This window comes from Staurois parvus, unplaced genomic scaffold (genome assembly GCF_062004578.1).
Source record: "Staurois parvus isolate SC_StPar_1 unplaced genomic scaffold, SC_StPar_1.0 ptg000024l, whole genome shotgun sequence".
Classification (NCBI taxonomy): domain Eukaryota; kingdom Metazoa; phylum Chordata; class Amphibia; order Anura; family Ranidae; genus Staurois; species Staurois parvus.
In genome coordinates this window covers 1,584,132-1,605,952 of record NW_028317820.1, presented here as the reverse complement: position 1 = coordinate 1,605,952, position 21,821 = coordinate 1,584,132, and the positions used below count along the sequence as shown (strand labels likewise).

Here is a 21,821-nt window from a genome sequence, read left to right as displayed (position 1 = left end):
TAAAAAGCAAGCGCCCACAGAGGACGTCTAAAATGTGTTCTGCACATGAGCATTTGTATCAGCCAAATAAGCTGCACGAGCGTCTAGTTTTTCACTGTGTCAAATTGCTTATAAAAAACACTTTTTAACACATTTAAATTTTTTTTTGAAATGGCAGATATTGTTTAAAGTGACGTCCTGATATTTGGCAAAGCAAATTTCAAAGTGAACATGTTTCTGCAGTAATTTTTTATGGTGTTAGACGTGCCTCTTACCAAGTCTGCTTTGTGAGTCTGATTCCTGGTGTGTGTCTCGTTAGTAAATTCAATTTGGCGTCTACTTGTTAACGCTGCTCAATAGTAAATCTCTTAGAGGGGTAAAAGTAGATGGTCGCTCGTAAAAATTAGACGTTCGCCCACGAATATGCGCCTAGGCACAATAGTAAATCAGGGTCAATGTGTCTAAAGCCCCAAACTTTTTTTTAACTTTTGGATAAAGCAGTGAAGGGTCAGAACCTCTGCAGGGTTTTATTGGTGCCTCTTTCCCTATTAAGAAGATTTGCCATCTCTGTTTGTACTGGTGACCATAGTCTCTAGGAAGTAATGGAAAAGGCAACATTTTGTAGTTGTCACTGAAACAGATGTAGAGGTGAAGTCTTCCAATATAGACACCTGTTCGGGTGAGCTGTCTAAGGGTCACCATACCTGTTACTATCTATCCATATAATCTTTGTACAATCAACTTTAGATTTACCAAACCTTTGAAATGAAAGAGCCTACCTAATCTAACCATTCAGTTTGTATCCAATCAGACAGGATATTGCACTGCATTTTTGTGGGTAGATCGAAATCAGATTGTACTGTGTGTGGTGAGCTTAAGAGGGGATTTGCGTTCACTTTGGATCTCCTGTCACTTCTTTTTGAATCTCTAGAAGAGTAAATAAAGGAACATCTTCTTAATGGTACAACAAAAAAACAAACCTGACAGGGACTTTAACCATTTCCTACACTATCCAGAACTCAAAAGGAAAAGGTTCAGCTTTAAATATTCTTAGAATTTGAATTCCAGGTGTGGCAATTTGGACCAATATACAGTAGGTATGTTTGTGCCATATCTGTGGAATCCCTATGGAAGCTGGAAAAAGCTGTAGTAGACACAGATAGTACAGTGGTCACTACGACCTTGGTACCATGTTGAGCAGCTGCCTTGCTGCATTGTGCCCATAGTGGGTTGGTTGCTTTCTGTTTCTGCATACATGAAGATACTTTTCTTCATGTATGCAGAAACATTTCCTGATTAGACGAGGTGGGGAGGTGATGTCACAAACTTCACAATTTATAATCAGAGAATACTTTGCATTCATTGAGAAAATGTGTTGTGAATGGCTCCTGTGCCAAGCTAATGACCTCCTGTGTTCTGAAAGTAGCAGGGCAGCCAGCAGGAGACCCAGAAGCAAGTGGAGATCAGTGTAGAAGCAGAGCCTAGAACAGTGATTTCCAGTTTCCACAGGTATGATATAGGATACATACTTACCTTGGTCCTAGCTGGACCAAAGGAACTATGTAAAATTAGCCATATGTAAATTTCAGCTTCAAGTTTAAGTGTGTGTGTAATCAAGCATACATTGTGACAGTTCTGGACAATTTCCAGGATTCAGGTAACCAGTTCACTTAAAAGATTGCAGCTGCAGGCTAATATCCTAAGAGTTGTTGGTTGTCAGTGTAGAGAACCTACCTGTAATTTGTAGGGGTCCTATTCTTCTCTCTATGGGTTGCTGTAGACTGGGATGTTGCACTTTGCAGATGAACTCTGACCTCTGGTCTTCTGGCAGTGTTGGGGTGAACAGCAGACTGGCTGTACAGCTGTATGTGTTATCTGACTGCCTCTGGTGTCCACTGATTTCAGTCTTGTATTTATTAATATTATCCAGAGCAATAATGTCATCTGTCTCCTCATTCTTCTTATACCAGCTCACAGTCAGATCATCCGGGAAATATTCAAAGATTTTACAGAGTAGTTTACGTTCACTGTTGTTAACTAAAACCTGCTCTATGGATTCCATCTCAGGCTGCCATAGATAATCTGAAAAAGTAAAATTGTATATAGTTTTAATAGTACAACAGAGTTTTGTTTCAGTTTATCAAAGTCTCCAAGAAGATGAGAAAATCTGTGAACAAATGACCAATCTGCCTGTAATTGGCAAATTTGAAAAAGCAGAGGTGAAATGTCTCATTTTAAATGAATACTGTTTACTGCATATGTGACAGAAGTCACTTTGGGTGAGGGGCCCATGGAACCCAGCTCACTTTGGAAAGGTGGGGAGACCCCTGTCTCAGCTCCCTATATCCTCTTATGTGTAAGTCACCCTGTTCCTGTTAGAGGTACAGGGTGATCTGTCCTAATATTGGGGTGTGGGGGGTTGTTGATTGTTTCATGCCATGTGGATGCATCCCATTGTTCTATTGTGTGTCTGGCTTGGGAGCAAACTATTATGGGATGTATGTGTTTATGTGTATTAGCTTAGTGGGGGGGGGGTCTCCAGCAGCCCTCCTTCCTGATGGGACTGTCTGCTGGTGTGAAGTTTGAATACCTGCATGTCTCTTGTTGCCAAGTGTAGATTGCCCCGCCCTGTGTCATTATGCAGGGAGAGGGGATCTTCCCCTGAGTGTATAAAAAGCCAGTTCGAGTTTAAAATAAAGAGTTCCATGTTTAGACAGACTGGTGTCATCTAGTCTTGTATGGTCGGTTGTGGAGTCTGTGGTCGGTGTTCGGATGGGGAAGCGGTATCATAAAGGAAGTACTCAGGGCAGGTTGGGACGGTTCCGTTACAGCATATTATAGGAATTTGTATTTACTTTATTTTGTAATAGCACAGAGAAACGGACAACATCTAAAGTAAACTGCAACTTGCTAAAAAGAGTTTTAAAAGTCATTTGCAAGATAATGTCGTAATACTAGCACATTATGAAGAATTTACCTTAAAATGATCCCTCCAGCGGCACACTGTCTCCGCTGCAGAGGCTTCCATCTTCACCCGGTCTTCCTTCTGGGTTCGCGAGGTCCAGCAACCTGAATGGCTGAATGGCTGCAATCACGTCACTCTCGTGCATATGCACAGGAGTCTCAGGCCGCAACACAGTGCTCTGAAGGAACGTTACAGGTATGCCATTCCTTCAGAGCGCATTCGCCAGCTGTCAAAAAAAGGGGATATTTCCTAAACAGCGCACGTTTAGGAGATATTCATTTTACCTACAGGTAAGCTTTAATATAAGCTAACCTGTAGGTAAAAGATTAAACTATAGAGCCTCTCAGAGCACACAGTGCTAATGTTTGAGCATCAGCATATGTGGACTTAAATATAGATGTTTGTTTTGCACGTATTCGCACATATTTATGCGTGCATTCACGTGTATGTTTGTGTATGCGCATATGATATATTCCTATGCAAAATCCATTTATATTTATGCTCATATGCGCATAATGGAAACTCCAGGTTTTCATTTTTTTTTCACTTAAAGCCGAGTTTCGGTCACGCTGTCAAAAAATAAAAGCAGCTACAGAAACTGTAGCTGCTGACTTTTAAAAAACAGTCACTTCCTGTCCCTCGGTGTGTCCCCTGCAGCCCGTTTTACCGGCCGTCTTTTCTCCCTGGGCACCAGCATCTTCAGTGTGGGCACCCGGCTGTGACAGTTTGCGGCTTCACAGCCAGGTGCCCACTGCGCATGCACGTGTAGCGCTGCGCTTCCTGAATGGTCCTGTAGTCTTATGGGACCTGTCATGTGTCCCAAAAGACTACGGGGAGGGAGGAAGGGAAGACACCTTCCAATTCCGATCGCCTAGGTGATCGCAGCGGAAGTGGGAGCGGGTACCTGTCAAATTCGGGTACCCTCTCCCCCCGCCCCCCCAAAGGTGCCAGTCCTTAATGGGGAACAGGGGACCAGTCTTAAAAGCGGAACTTCCTTTTTTGGGTGGAGCCCAAGGATAAGCAGCGCTTGTTTACACGATTTCCAGTGCAACTTTAGAACGCAACTTTTGTGACTTTTGGGGTGGCTTTGATCCAACTTTACACTCAGTGGATCTAAGTTGCCTCAAAAGTCTTAATTGAGCCTTATTAGGATGATCACTGATTAGACAGGTTAAAAAAAGGTTTTTCCCCTACTACTGGTTTTCAGAGATTAGCAGAATTTTGTTTCTCTTTAAAAGCTTCATCAATGGGTTGGAATAATATGATATAATTGTTTCTGTAGGAAAATATGCAGGCGTGGTATTGTATGATACTCACTGATGTGCTAATGCCTCATGTGTTTGCTAGGCTCAGTTAACCAAGATAGGTAATTTATTTTAATACACATTTTTATTTCATCTGATGATAATGTTTTCCTAAAATATAGAAATTTTGCAAACTTAGGTGCACTCAAGTGCGGTATTGTTTGCTTTTGTGTAACTTTTAAACCTTTACCTTTTAATAAATTGTTATTTTATCCTAAGAATAATTATTACGATCAGTTATAAATGTAAACAATATAGTAAAAATGATCATTTAATCAATCTTAATTACAATTAGTTTTTCAATGCAGATATTTGGTCTATCACGGCCGATTAGTTAAAATGAACTGAGAGCTTACTAAATCACTCAAATGAGGAGGATCTTTGTTTTTCAATGTTTATTCAATTCAGTCATGTTACGTGCACTAAATAATCAATCATTTGATCTATCATTACATTAATACATACAGTATCAGGCCACCTTTTGGTTCTGGAATTATGATAGAGACATTGCAATTCCGTAGACCAGGAATGGGAGCTGTACCTTTCTGACACATAAAAGTGTTTTCGTGGCTTTACAACCTTCTGAATTACTTACATTTTAAAACATGTACATGACTTCTATTAGCACCCTGTTCTCTATACACAACTTTGTAAATCTTGCATTGGCATAGCTGTATAAGTTGTAGTACCTGTTGTACGCAGATCCTGGTATTCAGGCTCCTTTAATGAGTCATGTGTCCATGTCACTCGCACCAAACACTTCAGAAATGTACAAGGAATGATACACTCACTTATAGCATCAAATAGTTTCTCATCATTGGTCTGAATAATTTTCTTGGTTGAAGGTAACATTGACGTGTTGAGTTCTTTTTTGCTCCATTTGATGTTAATGTTTTGAGGATAAAACTTCCTTAAAGTGAGTGAACACAGCACTTGGTCTGATCCAAATGGGGTCACTTTTATATCTTTATCTTTCTCCTGGGGGGCCACTGGGAGGGAGTAGGAAAAATAGAAAAAAAGTAAATAATTCTGTTGCCAGCACATTCCATGTCACATAGAAATTTCCAGAACGCAAGATATCACAGGGCTCAAAATATGTGCCAAAAACATGATCAGTACTGTACTGAGGCTCTGCCAGTAGTGTCATTTTCAGCATTTTATCCCGGGACATCCACATATATACTATATTGCCAAAAGTATAGGAACATCCCTCAAAATCATTGGATTCAGGTGTTCCAATCACCTCCATGCCCACATATGTATACAATCAAGCCCCTAGGCATGCAGACTGCTTCTACAAACATTGGTGAAAGAATGGGTCACTCTCAGGAGCTCAGTGACTCCAAGCGTGGTCCCGTGATAGGTTGCCACCTGTGCAATAAGTCCATCTGTGGCATTTCCTTGCCTCTAAATATTCCACGCTCAACTGTTAGTGGGATTATAACAAAGTGGAAGCAACTGGGAACAACAGCAACTCAGCCACCAAGTGGTAGGCCACGTCACATGACAGAGCGGGGTCAGCGCATGTGGGCAGAAGTCGTCAACTGTCTGCAGAGTCAATAGCTAAAGACCTCCAAACTTTGTGTGGTCTGCAGATTAGCACAACAACAGTGCGTAGAGAACTTCATGGAATGGGTTTCCATGGCCGAGCAGCTGCATCCAAGCCTTCCATCACCAAGTGCAATGCAAAGCGTTGGATGCCGTGGTGTAAAGCACGCCACCACTGGACTCTAGGGGAGTGGAGACGTGTTCTTAGGAGTGACCAATCACGCTTCTCTGTCTGGCAATCCGATGGACATATCTAGGTTTGGTGGTTGCCAGGAGAACGGTACTTGCCTGACTGCATTGTGCCAAGTGTAAAGTTTGATGGAGGGGGGATTATGGTGTGGGGTTGTTTTTCAGGGGTTGGACTTGGCCCCCTAGTTCCAGTGAAGGGAACTCTTAAGGCATCAGCATACCAAGACATTTTGGACAATTTTATGCTCCCAATTTTGTGGGAAGAGTTTGGGGATGGCCCCTTCCTGTTCCAACATGACTGCGCACCAATGCACAAAGCAAGGTCCATAAAGACATGGAGGAGCGACTTTGGGGTGGAGGAACTTGACTGGCCTGCACAGAGTCCTGACCTCAACCCCATAGAACACCTTTGGGATGAATTAGAGCGGAGACTGTGAGCCAGGCCTCCTCCCCCGACATCAGTGCCTGACCTCACAAATGTGCTTCTGGAAGAATAGTCAAACCTTCCCATAGACACCCTCCTAAACCTTGTGGACGGCCCTCCCAGAAGAGTTGAAGCTGTTATAGCTGCAAACTCAATATTGAACCCTTACGGACTAAGACTGGGAGGCCATTAAAGTGCATGTAAAGGCAGGTGGTCTAATACTTTTGCCAGTATAGTGTATATTTCCCTCATGTTGAGCTGCACAAGTTTATTACAGATTTGAATGGGCATAATTTTTTCCTTGTTACTCTCCCAGAAACATTGCAATTGACATTCATTCGGTAGCACAGTGGCTAAGTGGTTAGCATGTCTGCCTAGCAGAACTATGGTCCTCAGTTCAAATCCCAACCATGACACAGTTTGCCTGGAGTTTGCCTGTTCTCCCTGTGCCTGTGTGGGTTTCCTTCCACACTCCATAGACATGCTGGTAGGTTAGTTGGCTCCTGTCTCGAATATGGATTAGGGACCTTAGATTGTAAGCTCCTTGAGGGCAGGGACTGATGTGAATGAAATGTACAATATGTATGTAAATTGACAGTGCTATATACCGTATTTTCCGGCGTATAAGACGACCCCCTACTTTTCCTGTTAAAATGTAGTGTTTGGGCTATACTCGCCGTATAAGACTACCCCTCTTCCAATGCACACCAGTGGGAAGAATCGTGCCCCATCATTGTTGTCAGTGGGAGGAATAGTGTCCCATCATTGGTATTAGTGGGAGGAATAGTGCCCCATCATTGGTGTCAGTGGGAGGAATAGTGCCCCATCATTGGTATCAGGGGGAGGAATAGTGCCCCATTATTGGTATTAGTGGAAGGAATAGTGCCCCATTATTGGTGTCAGAGCGACGAATGGTGCCCCATCATTGGTGTCAGTGGGAGGAATCGCACCCCATCATTGGTGTCAGTGGGAGGAATAGCGCCCCATCATTGGTGTCAGTGGGAGGAATAGTGCCCCATCATTGGTATCAGTAGCAGGAATAGTGCCCCATCATTAGTATCAGTGGGGGGAATAGTGCCCCATCTTTGGTGTCAGTTGGAGGAATCGTGCCCCATCATTGGTGTCAGTGGGAGGAATAGTGTCCCAACATTGGTGTCAGTGGGGGGTGGAATAGTGCCCCATCATTGGTGCCAGTGGGAGGAATAGTGTCCCATCATTGGTATCAGTGGGAGGAATAGTGTCCCATCATTGGTATCAGTGGGAGGAATAGTGCCCCATCATTGATGTCAGTGGGAGGAATAGTGCCCCATCATTGGTATCAGTGGGAGGAATAGTGCCCCATCATTGGTATCAGTGGGAGGAATAGTGTCCCAACATTGGCATCAGTGGGAGGAATAGTGTCCCAACATTGGTGTCAGTGGGAGGAATAGTATCCCATCATTGGTGTCAGTGGGGGGTGGAATAGTGCCCCATCCTTAGTGTCAGTGGGGGGGGAGGAATAGTGCCCCATCGTTGGTGTCAGTGGGGGGGAGGAAAAGTGCCCCATCGTTGGTGTCAGTGGGGGGGAGGAATAATGCCCCATCATTGGTATCAGTGACACCAATGATGGGGCACTGGTTCTCCCATTGACACCAATTACACTTGCTGACCCCTGTTCTAGTATGCTGCTGCAGCCAGCATATGTGGTTGCAGCAGCACCTCTGCAGGGCACACTTATCGGCCGCTCCTTCACTCGATTTTTGCGGGGCCGCTCGGCTCCGCCTCCTCGCCGGTGATTGGCTTCCTGTGTGCCTTTCCTGAGCTACAGTTCTGGCGGCCAATCACCGGTGAGGAGGCGAAGCCGAGCAGCCGCGCGAAAATCCAGTGGCCGAACCGAATGAAGGAGCAGCCGCGCTTCCTGGACCGGATCGTCGTGGGACCGGAGCCAGGTAAGAGATAGCAGCCCCTGCCCACCCCTGTACTTAGTGTCCCTTCCGTTGGAAGGGGGGGGCGGCGGCACCGCCGCCCCCCTAAATAGTGTCAGCATGCTGTATACTGGTGTATAAGACGACCCCCGACTTTTGAGAAGATTTTCAAGGGGTAAAAAGTCATCTTATACGCTGGAAAATACGGTAAGTACCTGTAATTAATATACATATTTTAGCCCAGCATGAAGAGACACTCAGCACTTTCCTGTGTTGCTTCATTTCTATGATATCACACTAAGGCCTAGATAAATTCTTATAATTTTCAAGGTCCAAGCAAGTATATTACAATTCCTAACTAGATGACATTTAGTTTGTACAGCATAATGTATCATGTACAATTGTCTTAGTCTGAATATTTGTGATCACTTTTTTTCATCCTTTTCTGCATTTTAGCGCTTCTTATCCCTTGCAGCTTCTTTGAAGCCACTTCCTGTCTTCATGCACTACAGCGATTGGCTGCATGGCATTAGTAATGGGCAGGTTTCCTCATGGTGACAACTATGAACTATGCCTTTGTGAAGTGTATTGAAACAACCACTTGTAGTCTCCTTCAAAATCGCACCTAAATAGGGTGACAACACGGGAGTACAATTGAGAAACAGGAACAGAGCGCCATCAACCTGTAACTGGAGGTGTCTGAACAACGTCCTTCATGGCAGGATCACTGGGAATTATTTTAATAAAAGCTGCAGATTAAAGCAGATGGAAATGCTGACAAGTAGGGTTTTTATGTCACCCTAGTGGTCTCTTGGTGTCATTAAATCTTCTCTCTGCCTTTCAACCGTAATGTACATTGATTTGCACATGCGCAGCTTAGAGTACATTTACGGCACTGCTCTGTGCCATGATGAAATTACTCCAGTGCATCAGTGTTCAAACAGAGCGAACCTGGAAGGAAGACTGAAATAAGATGGAAGTTTCACAGGTACGTTTGGGCTTCGTTTGACAATTATGTGCTAATATTACTATGCTAGCACATTATATGATAAACCTCCTAGGGGTTTATTTAAAAAAAATGTATAGCAGAGTTTGTTTCTGCTTTAACCACTTGCCTACCGAGCACTTATACCTTCTTCCTGCCCAGGCCAATTTTCAACTTTCATTGCTGTCTCACTTTGAATGACAATTGCAAATACAACACTGCACCCATATGACATTTTTATCATTTTTTTCACACAAATAGAGCTTTCTTTTGGTGTTTTTTAATCACCACTGTATGTTTTATTTTTGCGCTATAAACTAAAAAAGAGCAAAAAATAAAGTTTTTCTTTGTTTCTATTATAACATTTTGCAAACTGGTAATTTTTCTCCTTCACTGATGTTCGTTGGTATGGCTGCACTGATAGGCGGCACTTATAAGGTGGTACTGATAGGCGGCACTGATGAGCTGACACATATGCAATAATGATGGGCACTGATAGGCAGCACTGAGGGTTGGCACTGACTGGTGGCACTGATGGGTGCACTGCTGGGCAGAACTGCTAGGTGGCACTGATCATCAGGGCACTGCTCATCAGTGCCCTGATGATTGGTGCCGATCCCTCCTCTGACAATTGCCGGTTATCGGCAGTACTTTCCTCACGCTGTGACAGCGTGAGGAAAGTGCAGCCGATAATCGGCAACTGCATTTACCAGTGATCTGCTGTGTCATTGGACACGGCTGATTACGTGGTAAAAGGCCGCTGTGATTGGCCTTATGCCACATCATGTGATCAGCTGTGTTCGTAGGACACAGCGATAAAGGAGATCGCTGGGTGTGCACCTCCGGAGGCACGCAGGAGGGCGTGTTCTGTGAGGATGTCATATGACGTCCTCCCAGAACTGGCCGACCGCAGTGTAACCGTCATTCAGCTATCTGTGGTCGGCAAGTGGTTAATATTGTTAATTTAAATGAATATGAATTTATTTCTGGCACCTTTTCAGCAGATAGTGCTTTCACACTGAGCAGTCTTTGAATCGCTTTTGCGTTAAAAAAAAGCGCAAGAGAAATGTGTCCTTTTAAATTCTATGTATGTCTTGGCACTGGTCAGTTGTGCTTCCCTTGCAGTGTTACAAAACCTGCTTGCTGCATTTTTGGTGCATATTTGGTCAGTTAAAAAAAAACACACAAAAAAAACGTACCTCCCCATTGAAGGGCTGGTTCACAACACATACAGTCCAGTGTGTTTTCTTTCTGCATCAAAAACGCATGGATAGTAGGTTATAAGGTTTCTAATGGCATAGTTCACACTAGTGCGGTCAGTTCCAGTGTGTTCCAGTTCCAGAAAAAAGTAGAAATGCTGCATTATTTCTGCAGTGAACTGTACTGGAACATGGTAAAACACATCAAAACCGCACAGGAATGCATAGGGATTGTTTTCTATGGTTTAAACCAGCCTGAAATGCATTGAAAATGTGTAAATAAATGCATAAAAAAATGCACCATGTTACATTTTTTATGTGGTTTTTGAGTCACGTGACCCATGAAAAATGCAGTTAAAGTGGTAAAATCACTGCAAGATTACGGCAAAATCACACATTTTTCAGAGGCCATTACTGGCAACTTTTTTCTATCTATCAGTAAAACACAGATAACTCTGTTTTCGGCTGATAATTTTCAGCGGCTGAAACATCAGTGTGTCCCTTTTTATCATACATTTTTGTTATCGTGCTCTCTTCTATATATTGAGTTTTGTATATCAAAACTTTACTGTAGTTTTATGTTACTTTGAAATTACTTTTTCTGATTCTGAAGCATTGTGACATATCTTTTTTCACTCAGGTGCACCTTGTATGGTCATATCTCCTTTTCTTATTATTCTTTTCTTTTTTATATTTCCTTTTCTTATTATTCTTTTCTCATTCGGCTGTCTTCGGTCGGCACGTAGTTAAAGAGAAAGGTTTTCAGGCATCGTCTAAAGGTGGATAGATTAGGAGACAGCCGGACAGATTGGGGTAGGGAGTTCCATAGGATGGGAGAAGCTCGGGAGAAGTCCTGGAGGCCAGCATGGGAGGAGGTGACATGGGAACTAGAGAGCAGAAGGTATTGGGAGGATCGTAGAGAGCAGTTTGGTTGATATTTGGAGACCAGGTTGGTGATGTAGGTGGGGGCAGAGTTGTAGATGGCTTTGTTAGTGTTTAGAATTTTATTCATTGGGCGAGTGGAAGCCAGTGGAGGGATTGGCAGAGAGGGGTGGTGGACACTAAACAGTTGGTAAGGTGGATAAACCTGGCAGCAGTATTCATGATGAACTGGAGGGGGGATAACTTATGTAAAGGTAATCCAATGAGGAGGGAGTTGCAGTAGTGGAGGCGAGAGATAACCAGGGAGTGAATTAGGAGCTTTGTGGTATCATCGGGTAAAAAGGGGCATATTCTGGAGTCGTTGCGGAGGTTGAGGTTGCATGATTTGGACAGGGATTGGATGTGGGCCTGAAAGGATAGTTCAGAATCCAGGGTTATGTAAAACATTTTCCAATAAAAAAGTTTGTAAACAAAAAAAATTATATATATTTCTTTAAAGACTCACCGTTTACCCTGGCAGGTCCTGTGCTTTGTTCTATTGGATGTTTCAGGCTGGGATGTTCCACTCTACAGATAAATTCTAAATTCTCTTGGTCTGATATCGGTGTGAAGGATAGGGTAGGGAAGCACTGATAGGCGTTATCAGCCATCTTCTCATGTTTTATATCAGATATATGGTATTTACTTCTGTTCTGTGTACATTCATTTAGAGACTCTCCCTTCTTCTCTATCCAAGTCACTCTTAGGTGTTTTGAGAAATAACCAGAGATTGTACATTTAACTGTGGTCTTCTGGTGTGACTGCAGAATGAGTGGGGTTATTTCTGTCATTTTTGGCCACCATGGGAAATCTATAGAATATTGAGTCAAAATTATCAGTATCAAGAATGAACACAGGTTAGTTTATACTGATACAACATTGTGTTTGGACACTTTCAAAATCAATATATATATATATATATTAATATACAAGATTTATATAGGGACAGTACAGTCACAGCACAATTTAATACAAGAGGGGTAAAGTACCCAACTTTATTTACAGTATGTATATACAGTGTGTGTATAATTATATCCCCTCATTCCTCACCTGGATCTTGTACAGATATTTCTCTATAATCCTCATTCTCCATGGATGGATGGTTCCATGTCACTCTGATTCTGAATTGCGGGTTCTCAAAAAGATTTTCAGGAATTGTACACTGACTGGTGACAGTAAATGTACCGTCTGGATTCTTTTCCTCCTCTGATGGTTTCTTCTGCTGGGTTGGTCCATAAGTCCAAGTGACTGTTATACCTTCTGGAAAGAAGTTTAAAAGGCTGAAAGATGCCACCATCTCTCCTGAGTCATTAATGGATAGTTGAATGGGCTGCTGGATGTCGGGCTTTGCTGTACAAAGAGAAAAAAATAAACAAAAAGAAATAAAATAGAGTTATGCTTATAAAACAAAAAAAACTACAAATGCTGTTGCTTTTTCCTGCAAAATTGTCTGTTTTATGACTATAATAAAGGCTTTATAAATAATAATTTCAACAAACTAAATACCCTGCATCAATGAGTGTTCAAGTAAAGGGGAAACCTCTAGACCACAGGTGTCAAACTGGCAGTCCTCCAGCTGTTGTGGCACTACAAGTCCCATGAGGCACTGTAAGGCTGTCAGTTACAAGCATGACTCCCACAGGCAGAGGCATGATGGGACTTGTAGTTCCACAACAGCTGGAGGGCTGTCAGTTTGACACCCCTGCTCTAGACCAATCACACAACAAAGTTCTGTGACACTAAAAGGGATATCCCATTCACTGATCAAAAAACATTTATGACAAGACCCCATGTAGTATTACCAAACACCAATCCGCAGAACAGCATGGTAAGCTGCTACTTGGAAAGCTCAACCAGAGTCCCATGCTGAACTAGAGTAAATAAAGAAAAAAGGAAATATAATTATCAGTTCCTCCCGGCAAAATGTACATGGACTTGGAAAAAAACATGTTTCCCTCAGACATTTTGTTGCTTCAACATTACAGTCAGACATGGCCCACAACAACCAAGGTCGTAGAATTGATAGTACAATGGAAAGATGGTGTTGAAGAACCTTACGAGGGAGAAAAAACAAGTACTCAGAAAAGAACTGAAGCTGCTCAGAATGTCAGGAAGTACAAGCTTTTCCCTGTATAAGTGGGATGCAGGTTATTTTGCAACAACTAAAATCAGTTTTCTCAAGAAGAAAAAAAAACAAGCAGCAGTTGGATTTGGATTAAAAAGTACAGAACTGAGTTGGGTGTACGGGGGACACCAGATATCATGGTTGAGCTCTCTGGAGGTGTGAGTTCATCAATGAAACATCAGAGAAGGGTGCCCACTTGACGTGTTCAACGACGAACCTACCCTCCCCCCTTTTCACCACACCAATCCCAACATCAAGAGTGCTGACTTACATTAGGGATTGAAACATCAAGTCCTATTTACTGTATTAATTATAGCATCAGCCTCTCCTAATAAAGTGTCTATAAATGATATATGTGTGGAAATGCTCTCCACCAACCACAGTGCCATATTTTTGTTTAAAGCATCCATAGATACAGACAGCATGGCTGGGCCTCACTCCTTCTTCACAGAATTTGACAGACAGCAGGTGGAACCAATGGCTCCTGCTGGCTCAGCAAAGCCTTTTAGAACAGGGAAAGAGGACAGTGCTGCTACAGACGGCTACAGTGCTTGATCGAGTGAGGACTCAGGTAAGTGTAAAGGGGGGTGAAGGGGCTATATGCTACGTAAACATTTTTTAACTTAATTACTTGCTCGGTATCAGGCCTTTGTGAGTGATCCAGATACCAGATCACATGTGACATAATAAGCAATAGTCATGGATGGAATCCATTCATGACATTATTGTCTACTCCTGTGTCTAATCTGTGATTGGTCATCAGTGATTACATGGTACCTGAGCCAACCACAGCACCTTGTACCATGTGATAGTTGTGGGCCAATCACAGTAGTAAACAATAAATCATGAATGAAAGCCATTCACAACAGTTCAAATGATTGCTGTTACAGTGATCATCAAAAATAAAATTCCTGATCACCCCCAGAGTATGGTGACACTGAACAATTCTGATGACAGTATGTAAAAAAAAAAAAAAAAGTTGGATAAAAAAGTATTTATTTTTTTTACATACTGTCACCAGTCAGTATCCCTGATCACCACACCAGTCATATCATGATGCTATACTGCTCTGGTGATAGTATGTGTGAAAAAATTGTGGGGGGAAAAAAAATATTTTATTTCATTTTCCAAAATATTATGACAAAAAATTAAAACTTCAAAAACTCGGCATGCCTCTTACTAAATACCTTTGTCTGTCTGCTTTCCAAAAAGAGGTTATTTGGGGGGAATCTGTACTGTCCTGGCATTTTAGGGCCTCAAGAAATGAGATCGGCTGTCAGTACACCAGGATTGATTAACTTTCAAATATACAGTATCTCACATAAGTGAGCCCACCCCTCACATTTTTGTAAATATTTGATCCTGTCTTTCCATGTGACAAGACTGAAGAAATGACACTTTGCTACAATATGACGTAGTCAGTGTACAGCTTGTATAACATGTAAATTTGCTGTACCTTCAAAATAACTCAACATACAACCATTAATGTCTAAACCGCTGGCAACAAAAGTAAGTACACCCCTAAGTGAAAATGTCCAAATTGGGCCCAAAGTGTCAATATTTTGTGTGGCCGCCATTATTTTCCAGCACTGCCTTAACCCTCTTGGGCATGGAGTTCACCAGAGCTTCACAGGTTGCCACTGGAGTCCTCTTCCACTCCTCCATGACGACATCACGGAGCTGGTGGATGTTAGAGACCTTGTGCTCCTCCACCTTCCGTTTGAGGATGCCCCACAGATGCTCAATAGGATTAAGGTCTAGAGACATGCTTGGCCAGTCCATCACATTTACCCTCAGGTTCTTTAGCAAGGCAGTAGTCATCTTGGAGGTGTGTTTGGGGTCGTTTTGGGGCCCTTTGGCTCAGTCTCCGAAGGAGCTTTCTTGTGCATCATCTTTAGAAGAGGCTTTCTTCTGGGATGACAGCCATGCAGACCAATTTGATGCCGTGTGCGGCGTATGGTCTGAGCACCGACAGGCTGACCCCCCACCCCTTCAACCTCTGCAGCAATGCTGGCAGCACTCATACGTCTATTTCCCAAAGACAACCCCTGGATATGATGCTGAGCACGTGCACTCAACTTCTTTGGACGACCATGGCAAGGTCTGTTCTGAGTGGAACCTATCCTGTTAAACCGATGTATGGTCTTAGCCACCGTTCTGCAGCTCAGTTTCAGGGTCTTGGCAATCTTCTTATAGCCTAGGCCATCTTTATGTAAAGCAACAATTCTTTTTTTCAGATCCTCAGAGAGTTCTTTGCCATGAGGTGCCATGTTGAACTTCCAGTGACCAGTATGAGAGAGTGAGAGCGATAACACCAAATTTAACACACCTGCTCCCCATTCACACCTGAGACCTTGTAACACTAACGAGTCACATGACACCGGGGAGGGAAAATGGCTACTTGGGCCCAATTTGAACATTTTCACTTAGAGGTGGACTCACTTTTAAGTCCAGCAGTTTAGACATTAATGGCGGTGTGTTGAGTTATTTTGAGGGGACAGCAAATTTCCATGTTATACAAGCTGTACACTCACTATGTCACATTGTAGCAAAGTGTCATTTCTTCAGTGTTGTTGTCACATGAAAAGAGAGAATCAAATATTTACAAAAATGTGAGGGGGGACTCATTTCTGGGAGATACTGTATATCCCATATTTTTTAGACGCTATAACTATCACACAGAATGAATATTATACACTAAATTTGGGTTATTTTTACCAAAGAAATGTAGCAGAACACATTTTGGCCTAAATTTATGAAGAAAGATGATTTGTTTGAAAGTTTTTATAACAGAAACTATAAAAGAAAAATTAGGTTTTTTTTTCAGGTTATATAGCAAAAAATAAAAAAAACCCAGTGGTGATTAAGTATCACCAAAAGAAAGCTCTATCAGTGTGAAAAAAAAAAACATTTCATTTTTGTATAGTGTTACATTACCGAGTAATTGCCAGTTAAAGTAGCGTAGTGCTGAATAGCAAAAATGGCCTGGTCATGAAGGAGGTAAAAGCTTCCGTAGGTCAAGTGGTTAATGCAGAACATTCTGATTTGTCCAGCTTTTTATCTTCAATAACACTACGATCTCAAATTCACCATCAGTTTGTCACCAGCTCAAAGTATGTACTTTATATACCATTTGTTAGTGTACATTTAGGAGACCAAGGTGAATGTATACTCACCCAGCACCTGTAAGGGTCCAGTTGTCCTCTCTACCGGTTCATGCAGACTGGGATGGCTCACTCTGCAGATCACCTCTGACCCCTGATCCTCTGGTGATGGAATAACCTCTAGAAGTTCTGTACATGTAAATGTTTTGTCCGGATGCTGAGATTTGCTGTTGGTAATTTTGTATTTCTCATTGCTAACTATATGAGTAAGTTCTTCATTTTCTTTTTCTTTCTTAAACCAATTCACAGTCAGCTCATCGGGATAAAAGTGTGAGATTGTGCATTGCACTTGTGTCTGTTTGCTGACAAACAGTTTTGGTATTGTTATTATGCCCACTTCTGGCCGTGATAGAAAAGCTGGAAAAGATAACAACAAAGATATTTTTTTGTGTGCAGTTAAAGTGTATGTAAAGTCAAAACTAATTAAAAAATGTTTCCTTTAATGCTTACATATTCTATTTATGACAAAACAAAGAAATTTTGAAAGCCCAACTCTAGCACAAGTATTTTTTGTTTTGAATACATTAGAACATAGTTAGAAAATAGTTAGATACTTTGTCAGGTTTTATTGCTGTCTGTGACTCCATTCGGTTCCCTGCCCTCACTTTTTAACCCTAAGAAAAAGGAGGAAATGGTGTTACCAGGACATCACAGACAACAATGAAAACCGTATAGAGGTTCTACAAGTATTTGCTGCTGCCTGATCCCACACCAGAGAGATCCTCTGGAAAACCATGCCCCCAATTCACAAGACCGCTAACGAGCAGGTGGGAGGGGGGTGGGGTCTTGCGCTTGGAGGATCGGTAAATTAGGTAAGTATATCTCTGCCTTCTGAACCCCTAGACAAAAACGAGCATTTACCCATGCAGTGTGAGCACAGTCCCACTGCATGGGAAAATAACATTTTTAAAATAACCTCTCTTTAAGGTTTGAAAAATCTACACACACTCTGGACGGTGCTCTGAGGAGGCCTGTACTGCACAGTGCTCTGGACCCTGGTCTGAGGAGGCCTGTACTGCACAGTGCTCTGGACCCTGGTCTGAGGAGGCCTGTACTGCACAGTGCTCTGGACCCTGGTCTGAGGAGACCTGTACTGCACAGTGCTCTGGACCCTGGTCTGAGAAGACCTGTACTGCACAGTGCTCTGAACCCTGGTCTGAGGAGCCCTGTACTGCACAGTGCTCTGGACCCTGGTCTGAGGAGGTCTGTACTGAACAGTGCTGTGGACCCTGGTCTGAGGAGACCTGTACTGCACAGTGCTCTGGACCCTGGTCTGAGAAGATCTGTACTGCACAGTGCTCTGGACCCTGGTCTGAGAAGACCTGTACTGCACAGTGCTCTGGACCCTGGTCTGAGGAGACCTGTACTGCACAGTGCTCTGGACCCTGGTCTGAGAAGACCTGTACTGCACAGTGCTCTGGATCCTGGTCTGAGGAGGCCTGTACTGCACAGTGTTCTGGACCCTGGTCTGAGAAGACCTGTACTGCACAGTGCTCTGGACCCTGGTCTGAGGAGGCCTGTACTGCACAGTGCTCTGGACCCTGGTCTGAGGAGGCCTGTACTGCACAGTGCTCTGGACCCTGGTCTGAGGAGGTCTGTACTGAACAGTGCTGTGGACCCTGGTCTGAGGAGACCTGTACTGCACAGTGCTCTGGACCCTGGTCTGAGAAGATCTGTACTGCACAGTGCTCTGGACCCTGGTCTGAGAAGACCTGTACTGCACAGTGCTCTGGACCCTGGTCTGAGAAGACCTGTACTGCATAGTGCTCTGGACCCTGGTCTGAGAAGACCTGTACTGCATAGTGCTCTGGACCCTGGTCTGAGGAGGCCTGTACTGCACAGTGCTCTGGACCCTGGTCTGAGAAGACCTGTACTGCACAGTGCTCTGGACGGTGCTCTGGGGAGGTCTGCAATGCTACACAGTGCTCTGGACAGTCCAAGGAGGCCTGTAATGCACTGTAATAATACATTTATAAATGTAGCGCTCCCTAAAAAAATAAATTAATACATACTTATAATTTGTGATAAACACATACCATATTCAAACAATTCTTTTATATATAAAACAATTATAGTGACATAATCTAATTAAATAAAAAATAAAATTTCAAAAAATGTGATTATTATTTTACTCTTAAAAAAATAGCCCCATCAATCAATAAGTGATCCAATAATCGTGACTTATTGATTGATGGGACTATTTTTTTTAGAGTAAAATAATAACCACATTTTTTGAAATTTTATTTTTTATTTAATTAGATTATGTCACTATAATTGTTTTATATATAAAAGAATTGTTTGAATATGGTATGTGTTTATCACAAATTATAAGTATGTATTAATTTATTTTTTAGGGAGCGCTACATTTATAAATGTATTATTAGATTGCACAGCTTGAGTTATGTGTTAAATGTTGGCGATCCATAGAAACACTTTATTGAGTATATAGTTTGGCTCGCAAGTCATACACACATTTTTTCTGTAATGCAGTGTTCTAGATGGACTGGACTTTCAAGAGGCCTGTAATGCACAGTGCCCTGGGACGGTCATCTAAAGGAAGCCTGTAAATGCAGCACAGTGCAAAGTATGCCATACCACAAAGCACACTACAGTCACTGCCTAGCTTGCTGGGAGGGGAAATATTCACAGGCTTTACAGGCAGAGCTTCAAGGAAACCTGAAGTTTATGTGGGTAAATGTCCCTCCCTTACATTTTCATTGTGTTTTCATTCATTGACAGAAATGGAATTGGTTTTCGTCTTAGTTTTTGTCAATTGATGAAAATGTTGGGCAATTTTCTTTTCATCACTGAAAGTATGCGGGCTGAAAAAAATGATGACGAAAATGTTTTCATCAACAAAATTAACTGCTTCCCCATTAGTGATGTGAAAAGAAATCTTTCTCTTTCAAGTCAGGCAGTATCTGTCTATTGGTATACACTTGAAATATTATTGTAACCCCTGTCATATGATCATGTTTCTCAGAGATCCGCTCTTCTGAACTATGGTGCATTTTTCTATTTCTTTCTCTGTTCTTATAATTGTATCACATACACTTTTACATACTATAGCCTGTATATATTCCTGTATGATTGGAAGTTTAGGTGAAAACAGACAGGTTACTGCAGATTACCTCATTTAACACATTAGTAAATCAGGGTGTAATTTACTGAAGTATTCCATATAAGGTATGGTGAAGAATGGTGAACTGAAGTGGTACCAAGGCACATTTACTACATTGTTAATTTTAAATCATGTGTGGTTATTTCAAATACCATATAATGTGAAGATTATCTGTTTTTTTAATTCCGCTACACCTGATACAATGTTTGTAGTAAGCACAAATTTGCTTCAGCTTTCTTCCCTCTTTGATAAACATGACAAAGTATAATTTCAAGTCTCTGCACTGTAGTGTAAGAGCAGAAACAGGTAGTGCAAAGTCTTTAGGACCATTGTACTTAGATAAAGGAACATTAAGAGAAGATATGCAGAGGTCATGATTATAATGCAAGATCAGCAGGAGAAAGGTGGGAAGCGGAGTTATGATTTTGGTTAGATTATGAGGGAGAGCTGTAGTTTTATTGTTGCGTAATTGGGAGTTGAGAGAGCAGAGTGTTGGGGCTGCTAGAGGGATGAAAACTGGTGGATAGATGCTGCCTGAGAGCCAACACAGTTGTTTGTATCTTTGTGAGGTGTACGGTAGAAGGCATTTGTCAGGACCTGGGTCTGAGCCTGCAACCTTTGTTGTGTCTGCTGATTTCTCTTCTTGCTGATCCACCTGGAATGCTGGACAGCTCCTTGGACAATTCCTTGAATGATCGTGCCTTGAACCTTGTTTGTCTTGAACCCTTCTACTCCTCCCATGAACTTCCTATTAAAGCCATGCCTTTGCACTTCCTGTTTGCCAGATTACTGTGCTCTTTCCAACCAATATCTCTCTCCTCCTGCTGCCATCCAAATGTTTGCTACCACTGACCTTTGGCTTGTTCCTCAACTTCACTTCTGCTTGATCCCAACCTGCATCCACTTGTTACTGATCTTTGGCTTGTTTACTGACTATGCTTCTGCATGATCCCTACCTGCTATATCTGCTACTGGAGCCCAGCTTGCTCACCTCATGGTGGGGCGATCCTGAGGACCATCACCTGGTACAAACACACAGCAAAACCCATCTCCACCATCAGGAGTTCTGGTGAATACCAGTTAGTAGTTTGATCCCCCCTCCTCCGGTGATCCTGTGTCATCCACCACAGTGACCTGTTTGTAGACCTATTCTGCTGGTTGATGGGAGTCTCTCTAATGCTGTAGTTACTGGTCCCCAAGCCTGACCACGACAGCATGAGCTAACCCTGTATGTAAGTGTCCAATCATTTACCCTAATGATATGGCCAAGCTTACTGACTCACAAAATGTATATTGTATATATTCTATACACCACAGCATTTCACCCTTTTTAGTATATTCTGTGCGGTACACCACACTGCTCTTCACACAGTTCCACACTGCTCAATGTTATAAGATCTATAAATTACACAGTTCTACTTCTTACATTGTGCTGTACGTTATTAATATTACTACAAAATATGAAAAAGAATGGGGCGCACAAGCCTTGCGCATTACCTCAGAGATAGTATTTTATTAGTAAAATGTAACAGATGTATACTCACAAACACCAAAATTCACAATCATGTCATAACCAACGCTGGCCCATGACCTAGAATAGTGTATGAGTCCCACATTCAGGAAGATGCTCAAAGAATGGTTAACACGTTTCAAAGGGGGATCCCCTCTTCTTCAGAGCCAAATCTGTTTTGTTCTGAGGAAGAGGAGATCCGCCCTCGAAATGCATCAGCCATTCTCTGAGCATCTTCCTGAATGTGGGACTCGCACACTATTCCAAGCCATGGGCCAGTGTTGGTTATGACATGCTTGTGAACTTTGGTGTATGTGAGTATACATCTGTTACATTTTACTAATAAAATACTATCACTGAGGTAATGTGCAAGGCTTGCAGCCCCTTTCTTTTTCATATTATGCAGTGCTTTTCTGGGTTTCCCCCAGCCCTTAAGGGGCTGCACAGCGTTGCCTGGCTGGATTGAATGAAACAATTGAAGAC

General features: G+C 42.4%; 1 protein-coding gene across 1 annotated transcript in view; it reads right to left on the bottom strand.

Moving 5' to 3' along the window:
* LOC149472063 (uncharacterized) overlaps positions 1–21,821 on the bottom strand; it is a 115,888-nt gene that overhangs the window by 63,769 nt on the left and 30,298 nt on the right. Inside the window, exons 7-11 of the mRNA XM_089693217.1 lie at positions 16,720–17,064; positions 12,469–12,768; positions 11,885–12,229; positions 4,938–5,237; positions 1,714–2,061 (exon numbers count right to left, since the gene is read on the bottom strand). Coding sequence (XP_089549343.1) covers positions 1,714–2,061; positions 4,938–5,237; positions 11,885–12,229; positions 12,469–12,768; positions 16,720–17,064 — 1,638 coding nt within the window. The remainder of the gene's footprint in view (positions 1–1,713; positions 2,062–4,937; positions 5,238–11,884; positions 12,230–12,468; positions 12,769–16,719; positions 17,065–21,821) is intronic.